General features: G+C 44.0%; 1 protein-coding gene across 1 annotated transcript in view; it reads left to right on the forward strand.

Annotated features, from left to right (window-relative positions):
* TSEN2 (TSEN2 tRNA splicing endonuclease subunit) overlaps window positions 1-20,535 on the forward strand; it is a 70,247-nt gene that overhangs the window by 1,079 nt on the left and 48,633 nt on the right. Inside the window, exons 2-6 of the mRNA XM_011983649.1 lie at window positions 5,771-5,976; window positions 8,144-8,225; window positions 11,113-11,149; window positions 18,066-18,588; window positions 19,944-20,021. Coding sequence (XP_011839039.1) covers window positions 5,788-5,976; window positions 8,144-8,225; window positions 11,113-11,149; window positions 18,066-18,588; window positions 19,944-20,021 — 909 coding nt within the window. The 5' untranslated portion in view covers window positions 5,771-5,787. The remainder of the gene's footprint in view (window positions 1-5,770; window positions 5,977-8,143; window positions 8,226-11,112; window positions 11,150-18,065; window positions 18,589-19,943; window positions 20,022-20,535) is intronic.

Below are 20,535 nucleotides of genomic sequence, written 5' to 3' on the forward strand. Positions count from 1 at the left end.
AGGAAAGGTCTTTGCAAGTTCTCCGCATGCTGCAGCGTATACAGGTGCGCTACTGTGATCCTCTTTCTACATTGAGAAAGATGAGATCAGTTTCCTCAGGGCCAATTATAAAGTCCTGCCGGTAGCCTCAAATATCCCATCCTCCGAGAGCCGAAGACTCTAGGTCTCTCCCACCTCCCACGTGACTATGTGACATCTGACGGGTAACTTCATCTCATCTGTAAAATGGGTCTTGCAGGACCGTTCTGGTATCCGTACAATCCTGCAGAAAGCAGCGAAGAGCACACCCAGCCTCCGCCTCATACTCCGCAGTGGCAGAGCTGGCGCACAGAACACCCGCCAGCCGGCCACGCGCAGGCGCACTCCACCAAGTCCCGACAGGCGTTCTGCGGCTGCGCACTAGGCTGGCTTTGCGGCCGCACTGCTTGATGGCAGCGGTGTCCGCCCCACGGCCGGCGTTGCCGAGGTAACGGCGAGCGCATGGGGCCAAGAAAGGTAAGGGCCCTGGGCGAAGAACGCGCGACCCCTTCCGAGTTTGGTGTTTTGCTGCGAGAGGAAATCTCGCTCTTCGATAAGCCCTCCAGGGCGAGAGCGGAAAGGGGTCGGGTACTGTGGTGGGGTCGCACAGCCGGCCGAGACAGTGCCGGGACGGGGAGCCAGGCTTCCGAGCGCGCCCGCTCACTGACTGCTCCGCGTCTTCCTCGTGCGCCTGCAGCCCTTGGTTCTTGGAAACGCCGACGCCTTGCTCAGGGCTGGTGGGGCTGGGGCGCAAGGTGCAGCTGACGGTGCCCGAGAGGAGCCTCAGCCTCTGGTGGGGTTCGGTCGGGTGTGGGGGTAGTCAGGGAAAGAAGCAAAGGGGTAAGTTGAAATAGGGAGTTAGGAATTCGCGGGGCCCTTAACGCTATTTGGGTGCACAGTTGTTTATTTGTATTAATAGTTGCAGCTGTCGTCTGGCGAGCGCTTTCCACGTGGTAGGCCCCGAACAAAACGCCTTCTGCAAAATTATGCATTTAATCCTCACAACAACTTTCAAAGGCTTGTCATCTGTTTCTATGGCTTATTTTCAGGTTCTAACTTGAAAGCTCCCCAGAGGCAGGATTGTTTACCTTGTCCCTTTCATCCTTGCCTCCCTGAGCCCAGGAGGTGCGCAGGTGGTGCTTGAAGCGTGTTTTGGTTGGGAGAAGGTGAAATTTGCTGGGTGGGAGGTTTTTAAACCACGTTTGTTTGGCACCTAGTCCAGGAAGGTTGGAAAATTAAATGGAGCCACCTCCCACTTTTTTGTTTGTTGTTCTGATAGACATTTACCAGCACCTAAGAGGTGTTAGCTTGTGTGCTCAAGGGAAGAATAAGAAACAGACCTTGCTTTTAATAGAAAGTAAGAATACGCAGCTCTGGAGTCAGGTGTGCGCAGGTTGGGGAAAGGAGAAGTAACGATTTCTCAGTGGTGCTCCAGGCCCCTCTGAGCCACATTCCCTATTTGTACAATGGAAATAAAAATAGTCTTTACCTCAGGGGGCTATTGGGATTAAGTGAGTTTGAATAGACCGTGCTGTTACAGGTGGTTGGCTACGTGTTAAAATCACCTGGGTCCTCCCAGGAAATTCTGATGTAATTGATTGCAGGTGAGGACTGGGCATGAGGCGTTAAGGGTAGCTAAGCTTGAGGGCCACTGTGTGTGATGTGCCACTCCCAGGTTTAATTTTCCTAATCTACATTTTTCAGTCATCATTCTCAACTTAAGAACCTGCAGTGACTCCAATTCCAAACCAGCCTTTGCATCCCAAACCTCTTGACAACTAACCCAGTCTTTCCTGTATGTTTTTGTGCACCTCAGGCACGGCTCTTCTTTCTTATCTATGGAATGAGGATAGTACAGTCAGCTGTCCCTAGCAGGTTCCGAATCTGTGGATTCAACCAATATTACATCAAAAAATATTTGGAAAAAGACATTTAAAAAATAATAATTATTTGGCATTTACATTGTGTTAGGTATTATAAGTAATCTAAGTACTCTAGAGATGACTTAAAGTAGATGGGAAGACGGGCATAGGTTACATGCAAATACTGCATTTTATGTAAGGGACTTGAGCTGCAGATTTTGGTAGGGAGTGAGTCCTGGAACCAGTCCTTCTGTGGATACCAAGGGATGACTATAGTACCCACATGTGCAGCACATGGCACAGTTAGTGCCTCTGGCATCTGGTACCTACAGTTTACTCTTATTTTACTCACATCCCACCTCTTACAGCATGCTATTCTCCTGCCGTGGCACTAAAGAACCATTTCTTGAATGTCCATTGCAGATACAGGGAATGGCAAATGCAGTCTTTTCTCCTGTGCTTTGCCTTTCGAGTTAAGCACAAGAGGACTCTTCCATGAAACTAGAGATCATCTGATTTGTCCTCTTGAATTTCTCCCCCTTGGGAAGTGAGCTCTGCCTTCCCGGAGAGTTTCTTTCGATCTTTTCTAGAAGCTTCACGCTGCTATCTGTGAAGCAATTCTTGCAGGACATGGCCTGGGGGATGTCTTCTCAATTTTTAAAAGTGGCTTTATTGAGATACCATATAATTCTGTAAAGTTCACCCTTCTGAAATGTACAAGTCAGTGGTCTTAGTATTCTCGGAGTTATGTAACCATCACCGTCACTACAATCTAATTTTAAAACATTTTCGTCACCCTCCAAAATAAACCCCCTGTCTATTAGCTGTCACCACCCACCCCCCGTTTCCCACTTTTCCCTGTCTCTGGCAACTGGTAATCTGTCTCTATGGATTTGTCTATTCCGGACACTTTATATTAATTGTCTCGTGGTCTTTTGTGTCTGGCTTCTTTTAGCATAATGCTTTCAAGTGTTGAAGAATGTATCAGAACTTCATTCCTTTTCTACGACCAAATATTTGATTATATGGATAGACCGCATTTTGTTGATCTGGTCAACTATTGATGGACATTTGGATGGTTTCCACTTTGAGCTATTATGAATAATACTGTTGTGAACATTCACATACAAATTTTTCCATGAACATATGTTTTCAGTTCTCTTAGGTCTGTACCTAGGGGTGGAGTTGCTGGATCATGTCATAAATATGTGTTTGACATTTTGAGGAACCGCCAGACTCCTCCAGTCCTGTTAAATTTGAAGATGAAACTGGGCTTAGAGAAAGTGGGTTGTGCAAGGTCACACAATAATAATGGCGGCTTTGCGTGTCTGGAAGGCCTACTGCGAGCCAAATTCCTGAGGGGTGAGCAGCCACGTGAGCAAGAGTGACACAAGAACTTGGATTATGAGGGGTGTTTTGTCTCAGGGACCCTTCCATCCCACACACTTGGGTTGGAGTACAGAGTTCTTTCGATCAAGTGTCACAGCTAAATCTTGCCTTTTTTAGATGTGACAGCAGTCTGAGAGGGAAAAACGCTGAACAAATGAGGCAAGCTAAAATACAACTCTTTATTTGTTGAATTTATTAGAACTTCTTGAAGGTGGCCATTAAATCTTTTTTCATTTTTTTAAATTCCAAATGTAATATATATAAGTCAGCTGCTGAGCAGAGGTTATTATAAAAGTGAAAAATCCCATAAAAGTCCAAACCATTCCTGGAAGTCTTTCAAAAAGTACCTTACTGGAGACCAGCATCCTGTCCCCAAAAAGCAGTGTTTATTTTCAGTTTTAGAATAAATTAATGTCTCTCCAATTGAGTACTAAATGTGATAGTTGGCTTGGCCTGGGGGATAAGTCAGCAAGCAAGGTAAAGCCTAGTCAAAATATGCTCTTAAGAAAATCTCTTAGGTTTCCTGTGAACATGTAGTAGACATGGTTATGTTATAAACACTATACAGCAAGGTGCATGCATAAATATAAAATGTACAAAGTAATGCTCAGTATGTAATTCCTTCAAGGTACCTTATTTAGAAATTAATCTAGCATGTTGCTGCTTAGAACACTGGCAATTCTAGGAAGGTTCCAACTTCCTGATTCTTCTTGTTTTTCATAGTTATCTTTATAATTGATGTATCAATTCCTCTAACTCTTCTTTAGTCTGTGTTTTTCTATGTCCTCATGTAATTCCTCAGCTTCTTCCTTGAGAAGTTGGATAAAGATATCATCACACATTGGATAAGCCTTTTCATTTCTTAATGATCATGACACTCTTAAAGCCACTCACCTTCCCCTCCCTCAGCTTTGGCCACCCTCTTGACTATTTCAAGCTTGATGGCGTCCCTTGCCAATGGGATGCAAGTACTGAGTGCAGGAGCCACCTAAGTAATTAGTCTTCTTTTTTCCCTTGTGAGGGTTTGGAGTCATGTAGGTTAAACGTGTGTATGATTTGGCTGCACTGTATCTTCAAGCACCAGGTAAGCTCTCAGTTGAAATCAAGTCTAGACCTAGTACTGAGGGAGCAGCAGATTCAAGTTTCCCACCTCATTCCAGGACAGCTGCTCCTTGAGTGGAATGTCTTACACCATTTACGTTGTTTTCCCCTGTATAGGGTTAAGTTTTCCTAGGTTAAGTGCATCTGCTGTATCTCTGTGCCTGCGTCACACAATATGCTCACATTTACTCCCTCCTTTAGACATTAGTGGATCACAGCCTGTTCCGTTAGTTCCAACTTGCTTTCTATGCTTCCAGGTATGTTATATACTTGTTTTGTCTCCTTGGGTTCAATGTATGGCCCCAGAGGGACACATACTGGCCTTGGCTTACTCTTCTCCCTCGTAGTGCTGGGTGCACGATAGGTAATTCCATTATTGCTCAGTAACCCTTCACCATCTGATTTTGAGAAATAGTCATCAGACAAAAGACAAAAGTAGGACCCTGCCTGTGCTTTCAGCAGAATCCAGAGAGAGGGCATGGGCTTGGGAGTTCAACAGACCTGGGTCATCCGATACCACCACACTCAGGGTCCTCTACAAATCTCTCTAACCTGAATCTGTTTCCTATTTATAAAATGGTGTTGCTATTGCTCACCCTGTAATACTAATACTCACTGTGTGCCAGGTACTGTTCTAAGCACTTTATGGATCTCAACTGTAAGATAGAATCTGTTCTTATCTTGATTTTGCAGGTGAGGAAACTAAAGCACAGAGTCAGTGACTTTTGCCCAAAATCACACTGCTAGAAAGTGGTAAAGTTGATTCCAATGCTGGTAGTCTGACTTTAGAGTCCCTGCTTGAAGCCAGTAGCATTTGGTAGTATATAATCAACCCTTAAATAACTGCTGCTGTCATTATTATTTATTAATGTACTTTAAATGTTGGGAGCTGATTGACCCAGTGTTTAGTGTGTATTTTAAGATCCTCTTGGAAAATGAAGTGCTTGCAAGATTTAATTTGTTGAGGACAGGGTCTCAGTTTTGTCTTTGTCTCCCCAGCACCTATGATTATTAGGAATTCCTGGTAGTAAATGTCTGTTGGGTGAGTGAAATGGAAGCACTCCTGGTAGACAGAAATCCTGTTGTGCTTGCTCTCTGGAGACCTAACGTTGCAGCTTTGGGCACGTCACTAGGTCTCAGCATTGTCAACTGGAGTAGAAAGATTACCACTCATTTCCTGGGGGTTATTTTGGGGGATTAATTGCCATATTCTGGGTCAATGTGATTTACATTGCTCACACAAACTGTTCTTATTACTTTTAGTTTATTGCTTTATAAATACTTGATTTCTTCCCACAGACCCCTAGGTTTTCTGAGCCTAGGTACAGATGTACTCACATTTTGAATCAAGGTAGTTACTGATTGTCTGTTTCTTTCTCTTTGTTGTCTACTCTTTAAAGGATACCTCCTCTGAAAAATGGCAGAAGCAGTTTTCCATGCCCCGAAGAGGAAAAGAAGAGTGTATGAGACTTACGAGTCTCCATTGCCAATCCCTTTTGGTCAGGACCATGGTCCTCAGAAAGAATTCAAGATATTCCGTGCTGAAATGATTAACAACAATGTGATTGTGAGGAATGCAGAGGACATTGAGCAGCTCTATGGGAAAGTAAGTGCGGGCAGCCTCGGCAGGATTAATTTCAGACAACCCTGAGCAAGCAATCCTTTCCTTCTCCCCGTCCCAGCCATGCTCCCACACCAACCATGAACAATGTGTATTCTTTCCTTGCAGTTTGGTCCAGTTATAGGAAAAGTACAATTTGAATTAGTGCCCAAAAGCCATACATTAGGGTAATAGAATGACAGATGGAGCACCCCTGCCCACAAACCTTTATTTCAGTGATGAAGTAGAGTCAATGGATTGGCTTTTTGTTTTTTTGGTTTTTTTTTTTTTTTGTCTTTAGTTGTAAAAGCAATGCATGTTTGTTGAAGGAACAAAAAAAGTAATTTACAGAAATGTAATGGGTAAAAAAGTAAAAATTCCCCACTGACTCCCATTCTGTTCCCAGAGGTAGCCACAGCGTGGTATGGTGTCCCTGCTCAGGCACAGATCAGGTGGGGCTTTGGTGTGAAGCTCCTTATCTGCTGCCTCCTGGTTGGAGACCTCTTCTCAGATGAGGACAAGTTCTAGTTTTTACTGTTTTCCAGCGTTGATCAAGTTGAATGAAGACTGGTAGTTCTTAAAAAAAAATTCCCACAGTCTGTTCATTGCTGTGGGCATTTTTAAAATACAGCTTTATTAAGTTATAATTTACAATTATAAAGTTCTCCCATTGTAAGTATACAATTCAGTGATTGTCATCAATTTATAGAGTTGCACAACTCTCACCACAGTTGTTTTAGAACATTCCCATCACCACAAAGTTCCCTTGTGCCCATCACACTTAATCCCTGCTCCCACTCCCAGCCCAAGGCAGCCACGGATCTGCGTCTTGTCTCCATAAATGTGCCTTCTCTAGACATTTTATAGAAGAGTGGGTGGCACTGGCCGTGGTGAGGCGGGAGTCTCAGTAGGCCAAGGGCAGCTCACCAGGGAGGCCTTCACTTACAGTATATAGCATTAAACAAGAGGCTCTATAAAGTGCTGTATGCGTTTTTTCCTCTTGGTTTTTGTTGTTGCTGGGTTGTTTTTTGTTTGTTTGTTTTTTGAGACAGAGTCTTACCCTGTCACCCAAGCTAGAGTGCAGTGACGTGATCTCAGCTCGTTGCAACCTCTGCCTCCCAGGTTCAAATGATTCTTCCACCTCAGCCTCCCGAGTAGCTGGGACTGCAGGCACATGCCACTATGCCTGGCTAATTTTTGTATTTTTTGGTAGAGACTGGTTTTCACCATGTTGGCCAGGCTGGTCTTGAACCCCTGACCTCAAGTGATCTGCCCACCTCGGCCTCCCAAAGTGCTGGGATTACAGGTGTGAGCCACCATGCCTGGCCTCTTTATTCTGGTTGTTAATCTAGATGGAGTAAGGGGTGTTTGTTTTATTCTTTCAATTTTCTGTGTGTTTAAATATTTTATAGTAAAAAGGGGAAAAATGCACATTGTTTTTGGAATCAGCAGGAATGAGAGGAATACTTCAATTCTGAAGTATGAAAGAATCCAAGAGGTTTTTTTGGACCTGGTGGGCCGCATGGCTCCTGCTTTCAGGCAGTGTGTTCCCAAACCATATGTAAAAAAGAAACTCTGCCTCTGCCTGTCCTCGGCTTATAAGACCTAGACTGAAAGCATTAGTTATGGGATAAATGATGTGTGCCAAAAACTTACTAGTACTCTTGAAGTGATTAGAAAGGTATTATGCTAAGAACATCCTTAGTCGTCATTAGATAATCAGAGGGAAAATGTCAAGACGTGGAAAGTGGAGCGAACCTCTTGTTAACTCAGATGGGTACAGTTGGCCCTCCATATCATGGGTGCCACTTCTGTGGATTCACCCAACCTTCGATTGAAAATACTTGAGAAGAAAAATTGCATCTGTACTAAATGGGGACTTTATTTTCTTGTATTAAACAATATAGTATAACAACTATTTACATAGCATTTGCATTGCATTAGATATTATAAGTAGCCTAGGATGATTTCAAGTATATGGGAGGACCTACATAGACTATATATAAACACTGCACCATTTTATATTGGGGACTCAACCCTCTGCAGATTTTGTTATCCACCAGAGGTCCTGGAACCAGCCCCCTGTGAATACTGAGGGATTACTGTATATTCTACCTCAGCTAAAAAAACTGGCAACTAAACATGAACTAACTTTGTTTTCTCTTCCTGGAAGGGTTATTTTGGAAAAGGTATTCTTTCAAGAAGCCGTCCAAACTTCACAATTTCAGATCCTAAACTGGTTGCTAAATGGAAAGGTAAAGTTGTATCATTCAGTTCTTTTGACAAATTATCATTTTCCTTTATTTTTGATCTTATACCTCAGATTGTATAGTAAAATTCTAGAGAAGTAACATGTACACTGGCAGTTTTACTGCCAAAGAATAATTCTAATCAAAGCAAAAGGGTAATGATTGGGTGACAGCGTGTTTAATTTCTAGAATTATCAAGTGTTAATTGGGCTTTTCTGTTGTTAAGTGTTTGCTTAGCAGAGTACTATGCCTGTGGCAGGTACTGGTAGTTAAGTACCTGCTCACCTGTGGCACTATGCAACATTTTTAAAATTTTGTTTCCAGAATTAGAATTTATAATAGCCATGACATGTATGTGTATAGTTCTCCCTTGCTGATTCTCTTTAATTTGCAATTGTTTTAGAGTATTTCTCTAAGGAATTCTCATGGTAATCACTTAAGAACCAATACCAGCATGTTAAAACATAATTAGAAAGGATCTTTTAAATGTTTTATTATAAGAAAATATGCAGATTAAAACTGCACTGAGATACCATTTCAACAATCAGGCAGAAATCCAAAAGTCTGACAATATACTGCATTGGTGAGGACTTCAGAAACAGACCTTCTCTTGCATTGCTGGTGGGGTGCTTGTGGTGCAGCCCTCATGGGGGTGAATCTGGCAATGTCTAGCAAAATTATATATGCATTTACTTTGTTTTCTTTTCCCCCATTCCTGTCTCTCCTCAGTCCCTGGTAACCTTTATATGTTTTCCGTCTATGGATTTACCTATTACAGATATTTCATATATAAATGCAATCATACAATATCTGCCCTTTTGTGTCTGTTGCTTTCACTTAGCATGTTTTCAAGGTTCGTCCCTGCCATAGCGTCTATCAGAACTTCATTCCATTTTATAGTGGAATAATATTCCATTGTTTGGACATAGTGCCTTTAGCTCATCTGCTGATGGACACTTAGATTGTTTCTGTGTTTTGGCTTTTCTGAATAATACTGTTGTGAACATTGGCATGTACGTATCCGAGTCTATTTTTTTATGTGTTTTGGATATACACCCAGGAGTGGAGTCAATGGGTCATATGGTAATTGTCTGTTTAACATTTTAAGAACTAGCCAAACTATTTTCCACATTGACTGCATCATTGTACATTCCCACCAGCAATGCACCAAAGGTTCCAATTTCTCCACATCCTTGCCAACACTTGTTTAAAAAAATAATAGTCGGCCGGGCGCGGTAACTCAGCCTGTAATCCCTGCACTTTGAGAGGCTGAGGCGGGCAGATCACCTGAGGTCAGGAGTTCAAGACCAGCCTGGCCAACATGGCAAAACCCTGTCTCTACTAAAAATACAAAAATGAGCTGGGCTTGGTGGCAGGCACTTGTAATCCCAGCTACTTGGGAGGCTGAGGCAGGAGAATCACTTGAACCCTGGAGGCAGAGGTTGCAGTGAGCCAAGATCGCGCCACTGCACTCCAGCCTGGCCGGCATAATGCAACTCCGTCTCCAAAAAAAAAAAAACAAGTTAAATTTTTACAAAGGATTTTTTAAAATATAGAAATGAAGTAACTGAAAGCTTATATCAACTTGGTTGTATAACCACACAGGGAGAAATTATTTTGAGTAACTTTTGGTTTTTTTGGAGTAGGGCCTGGAGTGCAGTGGCGCAATCTCAGCTCACTGCAACCTCCACCTCCTGGGCTTATGCCGTCCTCCTACCTCAGCCTCCCAAGTAGCTGGGACTACAGGCGCATGCCACCACACCTGGCTAATATTTGTGTTTTCTGTAGAGACAGGGTTCTACCATGTTACCCAGGCTGGTCTTGAACTCCTGGGCTCAGACAATCCACCCGTCAAAGCCTCTCGAAGTGCTGGGATTACAGGACTGAGCCACTGAGCCTGGCCATTTGAATAACTTTATAGTGATTTGATTGTTCAACCTAATGGGATAGACTTTGTGTCAGTTACTTCTTGTCACAGTAATGCTGCTTAATAAACCACTCCAAAATGTATTGGCTTTAAACAGCAACCATAGTAGTCACTAGGTGTGCTGTCTTGGCTGGGTGTGATCACTTTCCTGTGGTGTTAAAGCTGATCATCATTTCTTCCAAGCCTTTAATGCATGCAGAAGAGGCTGAGTTTGGGGAAAGAGAAGTAATTAGCCCAAAGGCAGAGTTAGGAAAAGACCAGGACGAAAAATCAGACCACTGGGTGACCTGATGAACATTTTGGGCGGAAAGAGTCCTCCCACCTGATGCCCTGCTTATGCCTGGGGTACAGGCAAGTTACTACAACCAAAACCTAAGATTCAGTAACAGCAGGAGCCCGCCTGTCAGAACTGCGCCCTCATCAGGCTGGCTTTCAAAATAACATGAGGTCAAGCCAGTTTGAGATTCTGCACAGGGAGCTAGAGCTGGAAGCCCTGAACTCCCAAATCCACATCCAAAACCAACACTGCAATCAAGTTCACTTTCCCAGCCCTTTCGATATACACATGTAAGGAGCTTTTGGTGAAGAGGGAAGAATGCAGATGAAGTTCATACCTCTAGGGCCTCAGCATTCTCATTTGGAAATTGGAATGAGCATTCAGCCGTGGCAGAGAGGTTTCCAATCCCGTGCTGTTGCTGCTTAGCTGGAGCCCTGAGTTGAGAAGGATTCTGAGGTCCCCTGTAAGCCCACCAAGACTGATGTGATTGATGGGCAGCACCTGCCAAGGGTATGGGTTCAGGGAAGGATGGCATAGAAAGCATATTTTTGCCATTGCTGACTGGACAGTATTAACTTTCTAGGTGTGTGATTTTGTGAACCTTAAAATTCTCAGTCTTTACTAGATTTTTAGTGTTTGTTCCCTTTATGGGAAATTTGCCTGAAACTAATAGAACTTCTTTGTTCCAGATGTGAAGACAAACATGCCTATCATCACATCAAAGAGGTAAGTCATAACAAACTTTGGCTTCTGTCAAAATGATGGTTTAAGTCAGATGTTTTTAGGTAGTCTTGTCCCATGTAGTAGTCCAGTCCACACCTTTTTTCCTTTCTCTTTTTAGTAGTAGATGTATCCTTGAAAATGATGTCTGAATTTAATGTGAATCAAGTCATTTTTGAAATGCCTTACCTGAGTTTATGGTTTGTTTAAATACTGTTTTGCCAGTTGAATTCTTTCCAAATTATGAATAACTATCCTGTAATAGCTATGTTATTAAGTCCTCATATTCTTGGGCCTAGATTTTGAACCAGCCTTCTGCCCAGTGGGCACAGATGGTCCTGTCCCCCTCCTCCAGCTACACTGTAGGGTCAGAGAAAGAGGCTTTCACAGAGGCCCTTCCTCATTTAATCCTGGACATTCCTGGAAGGTTTCTCCCCGACTCCCCAAACACACACATACGGCCTGGCTGATTCCTGCATGTCCTCGATCCTGCTCATGCATGATCTCTCCTGGGTTTCTCTCCTTACCACCATACCGTCCTCTGTCCTGGGTGCTGCTCCTGTGGCCCCCACAGTCCTCTTTGGCGTGCAGCACTCTCCTCATGTGTCATACATAGGTTCAGACTGTCAGTGCTTGGAGAGCAGAGATCAGACCCTTCTCTCTTCAGCACCACACTTTGTGGTCCCTTGGTAAGATTGTTGGCTGTCTCCATCCATCCCAGACCTCCTTGTGCCTGTGGTACAGTACAAGTCTCAGCTCTTCCATGAAACCTTATAAAACTTCTGAAGTCTCAGTGATTTTGTTCATCTTGCTTCTAGCCTATACGGGCAAAATCCAGCAGCTCCTTTTTGGTTACATGCCTGGCAACCCCATAGCCAGCGAGGTGGCAAGGAGTGGTGGCACCAGGAAGATCTCAATGGCTATTCTGGCTGTAACCTCAGGCCGGGGTCAGGAGTGGGATTCTGGTGTGTGGGAGGGACCTGCTGAGAACCTGGCAGAGCCCCCAGTCTTGGAGGAGCTATAGTATAGACAGGTTGCCACAACAGAAACCTAGGGATCAGAAATAGCAGGAGCTTGCCCATCAGAACTGCATCCTGGCTAGGCTGGCCACAGCATGACGTAAGGTCAAGCCAGCTTGCCAGCATAGAGGTTCTGCACAGGGAGAGGGCTGCCTCCCTGAAGAGCATCCCTTTGTGAGCACTGCAATGTCCCAAGAAGTTTCACTGACCCTAGTATTCATTTCCTAGGGCCGCCATAACAAAGTACCACGGACTCGATGGCTTAAAACAACAGAAATTTATTCTCATGGTTTTGGACACCAGAATTCCAAACTCAAGGTGTTGGCAGGGCCACAGTCCCTCAGATGGCTCTAGGGGAGCATCCTTCTTTGCCTGCCTTCACTTCTGCTGGCTCCTGGCACCCCTTGGCATTCCTTGGCTTGCAGATGCATCACTCTAATCTCTGCCTCTGTGGTCACTCCCTTGTGTGTTTCTGTGTGTCTTTGTCCAAATTTTCCTCTTTTTTTTTTTTGCATGAAAAAAATTGATGGATGCATGTATTTTCAGGGTACGGGTACATGTGATATTTTGCCTCTTTTAAGGACACCAGTCACTATGTCCTTACATCAAATTGATTCCATCTGCAAAGACCCTGTGTCCAGATAAAGTCATATTCACAGGTACTGGGGCGTGTAATCTGGGAGGTGTATGTTGTCCTACTATTTCTTACTCAAGGCCCCACAGTTACGGAGTTGCACTGAGAAGTGAAAGTGATAAACTGTTCACTAATAAGCAAGCCTGGCGTGAACTCAGTCTGCATTCAGACATTCTCTCTTCCCTCCTCAGCGCTCTTGATATACTTTATTGCGTTATCACCTTAGTTGATTTTTCCTTCAATTCTCCTCTAGTCTAACTGCCAGATTCTCATTTTTTAATCCCTTTGCCATACTTTGATCACTTTGATAGACTTCATGAATCCTGCATCTTTTTTGCAAGATTTAAATGTTCAATTTGCCATCAATTTGCATTGAATTTACATTAACAAAGGACAAAGTGACATAGACTCGACACATAGTGACAGTGCAGGAATGTTGCTTGAAGTGGGTATGCTTGTGGGGATTAATTTTTTATAAGAAATTTTCAGATTACAATCCATTTCCATATGTGAACCTAAAGATGTTTATAGATGTTATCAGCACAGTTCTGTCAGCAAGCTACATACGTCCCCCAACCAAAATCGATACTTGATTTATTATTTGTTCATAACACTTGGAATCACAATCTAAATTTTGAATATAAGAAAAATTGATTCATGTTCATATTTTTAGATAATTTTTCAACTTAAATACTTGTCATAATTGTTGTTTGTGTTTTTTGTAGAGACAGGGTCTCGCTCTGTTGCCCAGGCTCGTCTTGGGCTCAAGTGATCCTCCCATCTCAGCCTCCCAAAGCACCAGGATTACAGGTGTGAGCCACTGCACCTGGCCATAATTGTTTCTTTGCTGGTGCCTCTGAAATTCTGATTTCTATTTCAAGTGGATTCACTCAAATTGGCCTTTTTCCAACAATAGTCGTCTTTGGGTGAAGAGCACCTTCTGTGTAACTCTTTCTGAAGGTAAGTGTCAGGACCCTTCTGTGATGCCTTTGGGGAACTGACACAGGTAGAGGTATGTCCCTGAAGGACCAACCCGGATAGTCGGGTCGCCCATCCCATTGTGGTCCTTTATTCAGCCAGAATTCACTATGTGTCAGGCATTGGGTAGGTGCTGGGGACCCAAGAGCGAGGAAAAGACCTAGTCCCCGTTCTTGAGGGATTTGCAGTCTAGTGAGAGAGGAAGAGAAGTGAACAGTTGTGCTGTCCTGTAGTGGTGTTGTGGTAGAGATACCATCGCCATTATGGCCAACAGGTGCTGACTGCTCTAGCAGTGCCAATCCCAGTCTCTGAGCTTGCCTGCGTTACCTCCTTTCATCTTCTCAAGAAACCTTCGAGGGTAGGTACTAGAGATGTTTCCGTTTCATAGATGGGGACTCAGGTGAGGGTTCAGTAGCTTGCCCAAGATTACATGGGCTCAGTGCCAGAGCCTGGGAGGCATTGATGTGGGTGGGCGCACCAGCACTCCCCGAGCACCTTCCAGTGCTAAGTATCATGCCAGTGTTGGGCCCGTGTGTCGTTTCAGGTCCTCACATCACTCCCATCAGGTGGGTCCCGTTCTTATCCGTCTTCCACAAGTGGAAGAACTGAACACAGGGAAGTGAAGCTGCTTGCTCAGGGTCAGTATGTGGACTTAGGCACTGTGGCCCCAGAACCTGTGTGCACTAACCACTCTAAACCACTCTGCTGTGCACTTCCAGTGGTAAATGGGCGTTCATCGGTACAACAGTAGAGAACGGTGCCCTGTGCAAATAGGAGAGGTGTGTGTTCAAGGATGCAGAAACATGAGAATCCGTGGCGTGTTTGGATGGGCATGTCCTGTGTCCTTGCGGTCCTGGATGGTACTGCTTTCCCCAGTCCTGTCACCGCTTCCAGTCGTGGCTGCTGCCTCGTCCTTCTGCCACGCTGCCCCTTACACTTTCTGCTTTTTACTTCTCATTTCTCTTCCTGCAACTGCTCCAGCATCTGGGATTGATGGCAGCAGGACTTAGCTTTTTAAGATGTTGCCAGCCAGCTGGAGGATGCCTTCAGCTCTGACCCATATGTTGTTGTCTTAGTCATTTGTTTTTGTGGCTCTTTTCATCATGTCTGACTTGGAGGCTTCTGCATGCTCTTCAAGCCTCAGTCTCCTTTGACCTTTCATAGCGATCCTCTGAGACCCTGAAAAGGGAACACAGGTATGCCTGGTTCTGGTGTATGGCAGAAGAGCACAGAGGTAGAGGTACTAAGTGGCTTAACTCAGAGCCACATGGAAGAGCCAGCTCCAGGACCTAGACCTCCAGAGGCTGTGTTCATCCCCGCACTGCTGCCTCTGCTCTCAAAGAACAGTGAATTAAGACATTTCCATTCATTAACATCTTTTTCAATATACTATATATTGAGTCTGATTTATTTTTCAAGCCACTCCTAAAAACTCCACAATGATATAGTAATATTGATTGAGCACTTCTTATGGGCTTTGCACTTTACGTGTCTTATTTAATCCTTGCTGCAACCCCACGAAGTAGGTGCAGTTACCCCTAGTTTATAGATGGTCACTGAGCTTTAGAGTGGTGGGGTCATGCAGTTAATACGAGAATGTGATGGAGCAAGGATTGGAACCCACGTCTGCTTTGACTGCTTTGCTGCAAGGAGCAGAGCAGTGCTGTCTGTGTGCTCGCTTCGTTCCAGATCTTCTGGTCAAAGGAGGAACTGTTGACCCTTTAAATCAGTGATTCTTTCATGTGTTTTGAGTCAAGGAATTTGGCAAAAGTTGTGGGTCCCTTCCCCAGAAAAATATATTGTCACAAAAATTTGTGTTCAAATAAAGGAAATTTATAGACTCTGTAGAACCAATGCTTTTGTTGATATGAAGAGCTGAGATTCTTTTTAGACCTCTCACATGACGGTTCTTTTAAACGTATGCATAGGTGGCCGTGTTCCAGGTGAGAAGACAACCTACTGGTTTTGGCACAGCTGTGTTCTTTTTGCTGGTTTTAAAAGTAATACATAACAAGATCCCTTTGAGGTGGTAGTACTACTCTCCACATTTTATAGGTGGGAAAATTGAAGCACAGAGAAGTTAAGTAATTTGCATTGCCACACAGTTGTAAGTAACGGGGCTGGACACAAAATGTGCAGTACCAAAGTCATGGTGTCGTACTGTCTCTCAGGTATTAGGGTAGCCTTACCAGGTGTTAATCTTTAGGATACAATTCCCAGTATATAGGGAGACCTCCCTGATGTTTATCCTCATGTGGGGTGAACAGGGTGTGGACAACTTCGGGATTCTTAGGAATCAGGGTATAGCAGAAGCCAGTGTCCTTGTTAAATTGTGTGAGATATAGCAGTTTATAAACTATGACATACTCAGTCTTTTTTTTTTTTGGAAACATTTCACAAATTTGCATGTCATCCTTGCGCAGGGGCCATTCTAAGTATGTGTGCTGCCGAATCAAGCACTATTCAGTCTTCTTAACCAGGTAAAAGAAGGTGAAAAGTAAAATTACATCTGCCTTCTCTCAAGCCATGTGTTGTGTTGGATGTCTTTCAGACTGATCACTGAAGGTCCAGGCAAAAAGCACTTGAGTTTCACAATGTCTTTGACCTTCTGATCTTCAGATTTCCAGCATCTGGTAGTTCTCACATCACATGAACACATCCCAGCAGCCTAGGCATGAATGCTTTGCCCTATTGTTTTGCCTGTAACTTTTTGTAACTTGGGAAGTGTTTTGTAACTTGGGTGTTAGCTTCAAGTTTTAGAAACTTAACATGAATTTTGTCATTAAAATCTACTCTGAAAAGTATTGTGGGGAAAGGGGCTATTTCTCTTAGAATATTTGGATGAATCTACATAAGCCAAATCATTTCCTTATCCTGTAAAGAGGTTAGTAGGCACTGTGATGAATATTTATTGAAATTCTCATTTTGCTTTCCAATACTAAACAAAAGTTCTTTGTATTATGAATGGCATATCTATCTGAAAACATTATGAGATCCAAAATTGAAAATAATACAAAACAAGCCGAGAGCGGTGGCTTCCACCTGTAATCCCAGCACTTTGGGAGGCCAAGGCGGGCAGATCACTTGAGGTCAGGAGTTTGAGACCAGCCTGGCCAACATGGTGAAACCCCATCTCTACCAAAAATATAAAAAATTAGCTGGGTGTGGTGGCACGAGCCTGTCATCCCAGCTACTGAGGAGGCTGAGGCAGGAGAATCGCTTGAACCCGGGAGGCAGAGGTTGCAGTGAGCTGAAATCGTGCCACTGCACTCCACCCGGGTGACAGAGTAAGACTCCATCTCAAAAAAATAGTAATAATAATACAAAAAAATCCTGATAAAGGATGGCCATTTTTTTTTTTTTTTGCTTATTTATCTAAATCTCTTAATCTGCCAGTTTTAAATTATATAAATTTTCATAGTTAAACTGGGTTTTTTTTTAAAATAAATAAAATGAAACTATAAAAGCAAAGAAACAAGAAGTAGCATATGCTTGTTGCAGAACACTTAGAAAATACAGAGACCAAGGCCGGGCGCGGTGGCTCAAGCCTGTAATCCCAGCACTTTGGGAGGCCGAGACGGGCGGATCACGAGGTCAGGAGATCGAGACCATCCTGGCTAACACAGTGAAACCCCGTCTCTACTAAAAATACAAAAACTTAGCCGGGCGAGGTGGCAGGCGCCTGTAGTCCCAGCTACTCGGGAGGCTGAGGCAGGAGAATGGCGTGAACCCGGGAGGCGGAGCTTGCAGTGAGCTGAGATCCGGCCACTGCCCTCCAGCCTGGGTGACAGAGCGAGACTCCGTCTCAAAAAAAAAAAAAAAAAAGAAAATACAGAGACCAGATGCGGTGGCTCACACCTGTAATCCCAGCACTTTGGGAGGCCGAGGCGGGCAGATCACAAGGTCAGGAGATTTAGACCTTCCTGGCTAACATAGCAAAACCCTACTAAAAATACAAAAATTAGCCAGGTGTGGTAGCGGGTGCCTGTAGTCCCAGCTACTTGGGAGGCTGAGGCACAAGAATCACTTGAACCCAGTAGGCGGAGGTTGCAGTGAACCGAGATCGTGCCACTGCACTCCAGCCTGGCAACAGAGCCAGACTCCGTCTCAAAAAAAAAAAGAAAAGAAAATGCAGAAAAGTATAAAAAAGAAAAATATTTATCTATAATGCACCATTCACAAATAATGCTGTAAACATTTCGGTGTGTCACCTTCTAGTCTTTTATGTGCTTTGTTGTTTTTTCAATTTTGAAATTCGAGTGCTGTTTCCAACAGTATTTCTGTCTTGCAGGTATCAGCATAGTGTTGAGTGGGCGGCAGAGCTGATGCGTAGACAGGGGCAGGATGAGAGTACAGTGTGCAGAATCCTCAAGGATTACACGAAACCGCTTGAGCATCCTCCTGTGAAAAGGAACGAAGAGGCTCAAGTGTATGACGAGCTTAACTCTGGAATGGTTTCTAACATGGAAGGCACAGCAGGGGGAGAGAGACCTTCTGTGGTAAACGGGGACTCTGGAAAGTCAGGTGGTATGGGTGATCCCAGTGAGCCATTAGGCTGCCTGCAGGAGGGCTCTGGGTGCAACCCAACAACAGACGGCTTTGAGAAAAGTGTGAGAAAGGACGCTGCACCTCTGCCCCAAGTCTGTTGCTGCAAACAAGATGCTCTCATCCTCCAGTGTGGCCCTCACCATGAGGACGGCAGCCAGCACGTCGGCCTCCTGCATGCTGGGGACAGGGGGCCTGACCATGAGTACGTGCTCGTCGAGGAAGTGGAGTGTGCCATGAGCGAGAGGGAGGATGCCCCAAATGAGGAAGTAAGTAGGAGAAAATAAATTGCTTCCTCCAAAGCCATCTGTTCCTGGAGATGTTGGCTAATAGGGATGTCTTTTGCCTGCAGCTGGTAGCTGGCCTGTTGTAAGGTCCGAGGGAAGCAGCAGGCTCTGGGCCACAGCAGCTGTGAGGGCCATTTCAACTAAAACCCCAAAGTTGGTGAATAACTTTTTAAAAATTTATAAAATTAAGGCAAGGCCAATGGTACTCTCTCCTTTATTTGAGAGAAAACAAACTGCAGTGATAATTACACCTGATCTTGAGTACAGCTGAGCGAGAAGGGCTCACGTGTGGAAGTCAGCCGTCACGAGAAAAGCCTAGGGAAACTGGGTGAGAGCTACGTCATTAGGGGACTTGCTGTCAGAGTTACCCTAGAGCTGTCTGGAATTGCTAAAAATTAGAAACAATCTAATGGCTGAATGGGATATGAGATACCCATTCAAAGCAATATCATGTAGACTTAGCATGAGGTTTATGAAGTCATATTAAGAGCATAGGAGCCAGACACAGTGGCTCACACCACTTTGGGAGGACGAGGCAGGAGGATCACTTGAGGCCAGGAGTTCAAGACCAGCCAGGGCAATATAGCAAGACCTCATTTCTACTAAAAATGAAAAAAAAAAAAATTGCTGGGTGTGGTGGTACATGCCAGTCCCAGCTACTCAAGAGGCTAAGGTGGGAGGATTGCTTGATCCTGGGAGATCAAGGCTGGGCAACAGAGTGAGACCCTGTCTCAAAAAAACAAAAACATAGGCACATGCTTATTAGGTACGATTGGGTGAAAAAAGCAACACGTAAAATAAAATTCAACAAAATGATTACAACTGCAGGAAAAATTCACAGGGAAAAAAGGAAATAAGCCAGAATCTTCATAGTGAAAAAATTAAAACTTCCTTTTCCACACAAGTAATAAAAAAGCATTTCTTGGCCAAGCGTGGTGCCTCACACCTATAATAAACAGTTTGGGAGGCTGAAGCGGGAGGGTTGCTTGAGGCCAGGAGTTCAAGACCAGCCTGGACAACTCTGTCTCTACAAAAAATTAGCCAGGCATGGTGGCACACGCCTGTAGTCCCAGCTACTGGGAAGGCTGAGGTAGGAGAATTACTTGAGTCTAGGAATTTGAGGTGGCAGTGAGCTGTGATCACACCACTGCACTCCAGCCCAGGCAATAGAGCAAGAGTCTGTCTCAAATTTTTGTTGTAATCATTTCTTTATAATATTAGCACAATAGAATGTGAATCCTGGGAATTTATAAGAAAAATTTTCATTTTAAAATACGTTCTCTATGACATGTAGTGCTTCCATTTGTTCTGTATATATTGTGTTTCTTTCTCTTTAGTTGGTGCAAAGAAACAGATTAATATGCAGAAGAAATCCATATAGGATCTTTGAGTATTTGCAACTCAGCCTAGAAGAGGTATGTTTTCAACATGTTATCATTTCAGCTGTTGGTCTTTGGGCCTGAACTATGCTATATGTGAACCTACCTCACAGTGTAGTTCTGTACGTAATTCAGTTATTGAATATTGTGAGTCAGTATTGAAATCATTATGTGTACCTCCCAAGTAGGCCTGCCCAAATTTCACTCCTCAGCCTTTATTTCATCAGTTCTAAGATATATGTTTGCAATCATTCCACAGAAGATTCAAGGTGTTTTTCTGAGTACTACTTTTCTTGTTAAGATTTTAGATTGCTAGGCCGGGTGCAGTGGCTCACACCTGTAATCCCAGCACTTTGGGAGGCCAAGGCAGGCGGATCACCTGAGATCAGGGGCTTGAGACCAGCCTGGCCAGCATGGTAAAATCCTGTCTCTACCAAAAATATAAAAATTAGCCAGACGTGGTGGCTCATGCTTGTAATCCCAACTATTCAGGAGACTGAGGCAGGAGAATTGCTTGAACCCGGGAGGCGGAGGTTGCAGTGAGCCAAGA

Source organism: Mandrillus leucophaeus, unplaced genomic scaffold, assembly GCF_000951045.1.
Source record: "Mandrillus leucophaeus isolate KB7577 unplaced genomic scaffold, Mleu.le_1.0 Scaffold252, whole genome shotgun sequence".
NCBI lineage: Eukaryota > Metazoa > Chordata > Mammalia > Primates > Cercopithecidae > Mandrillus > Mandrillus leucophaeus.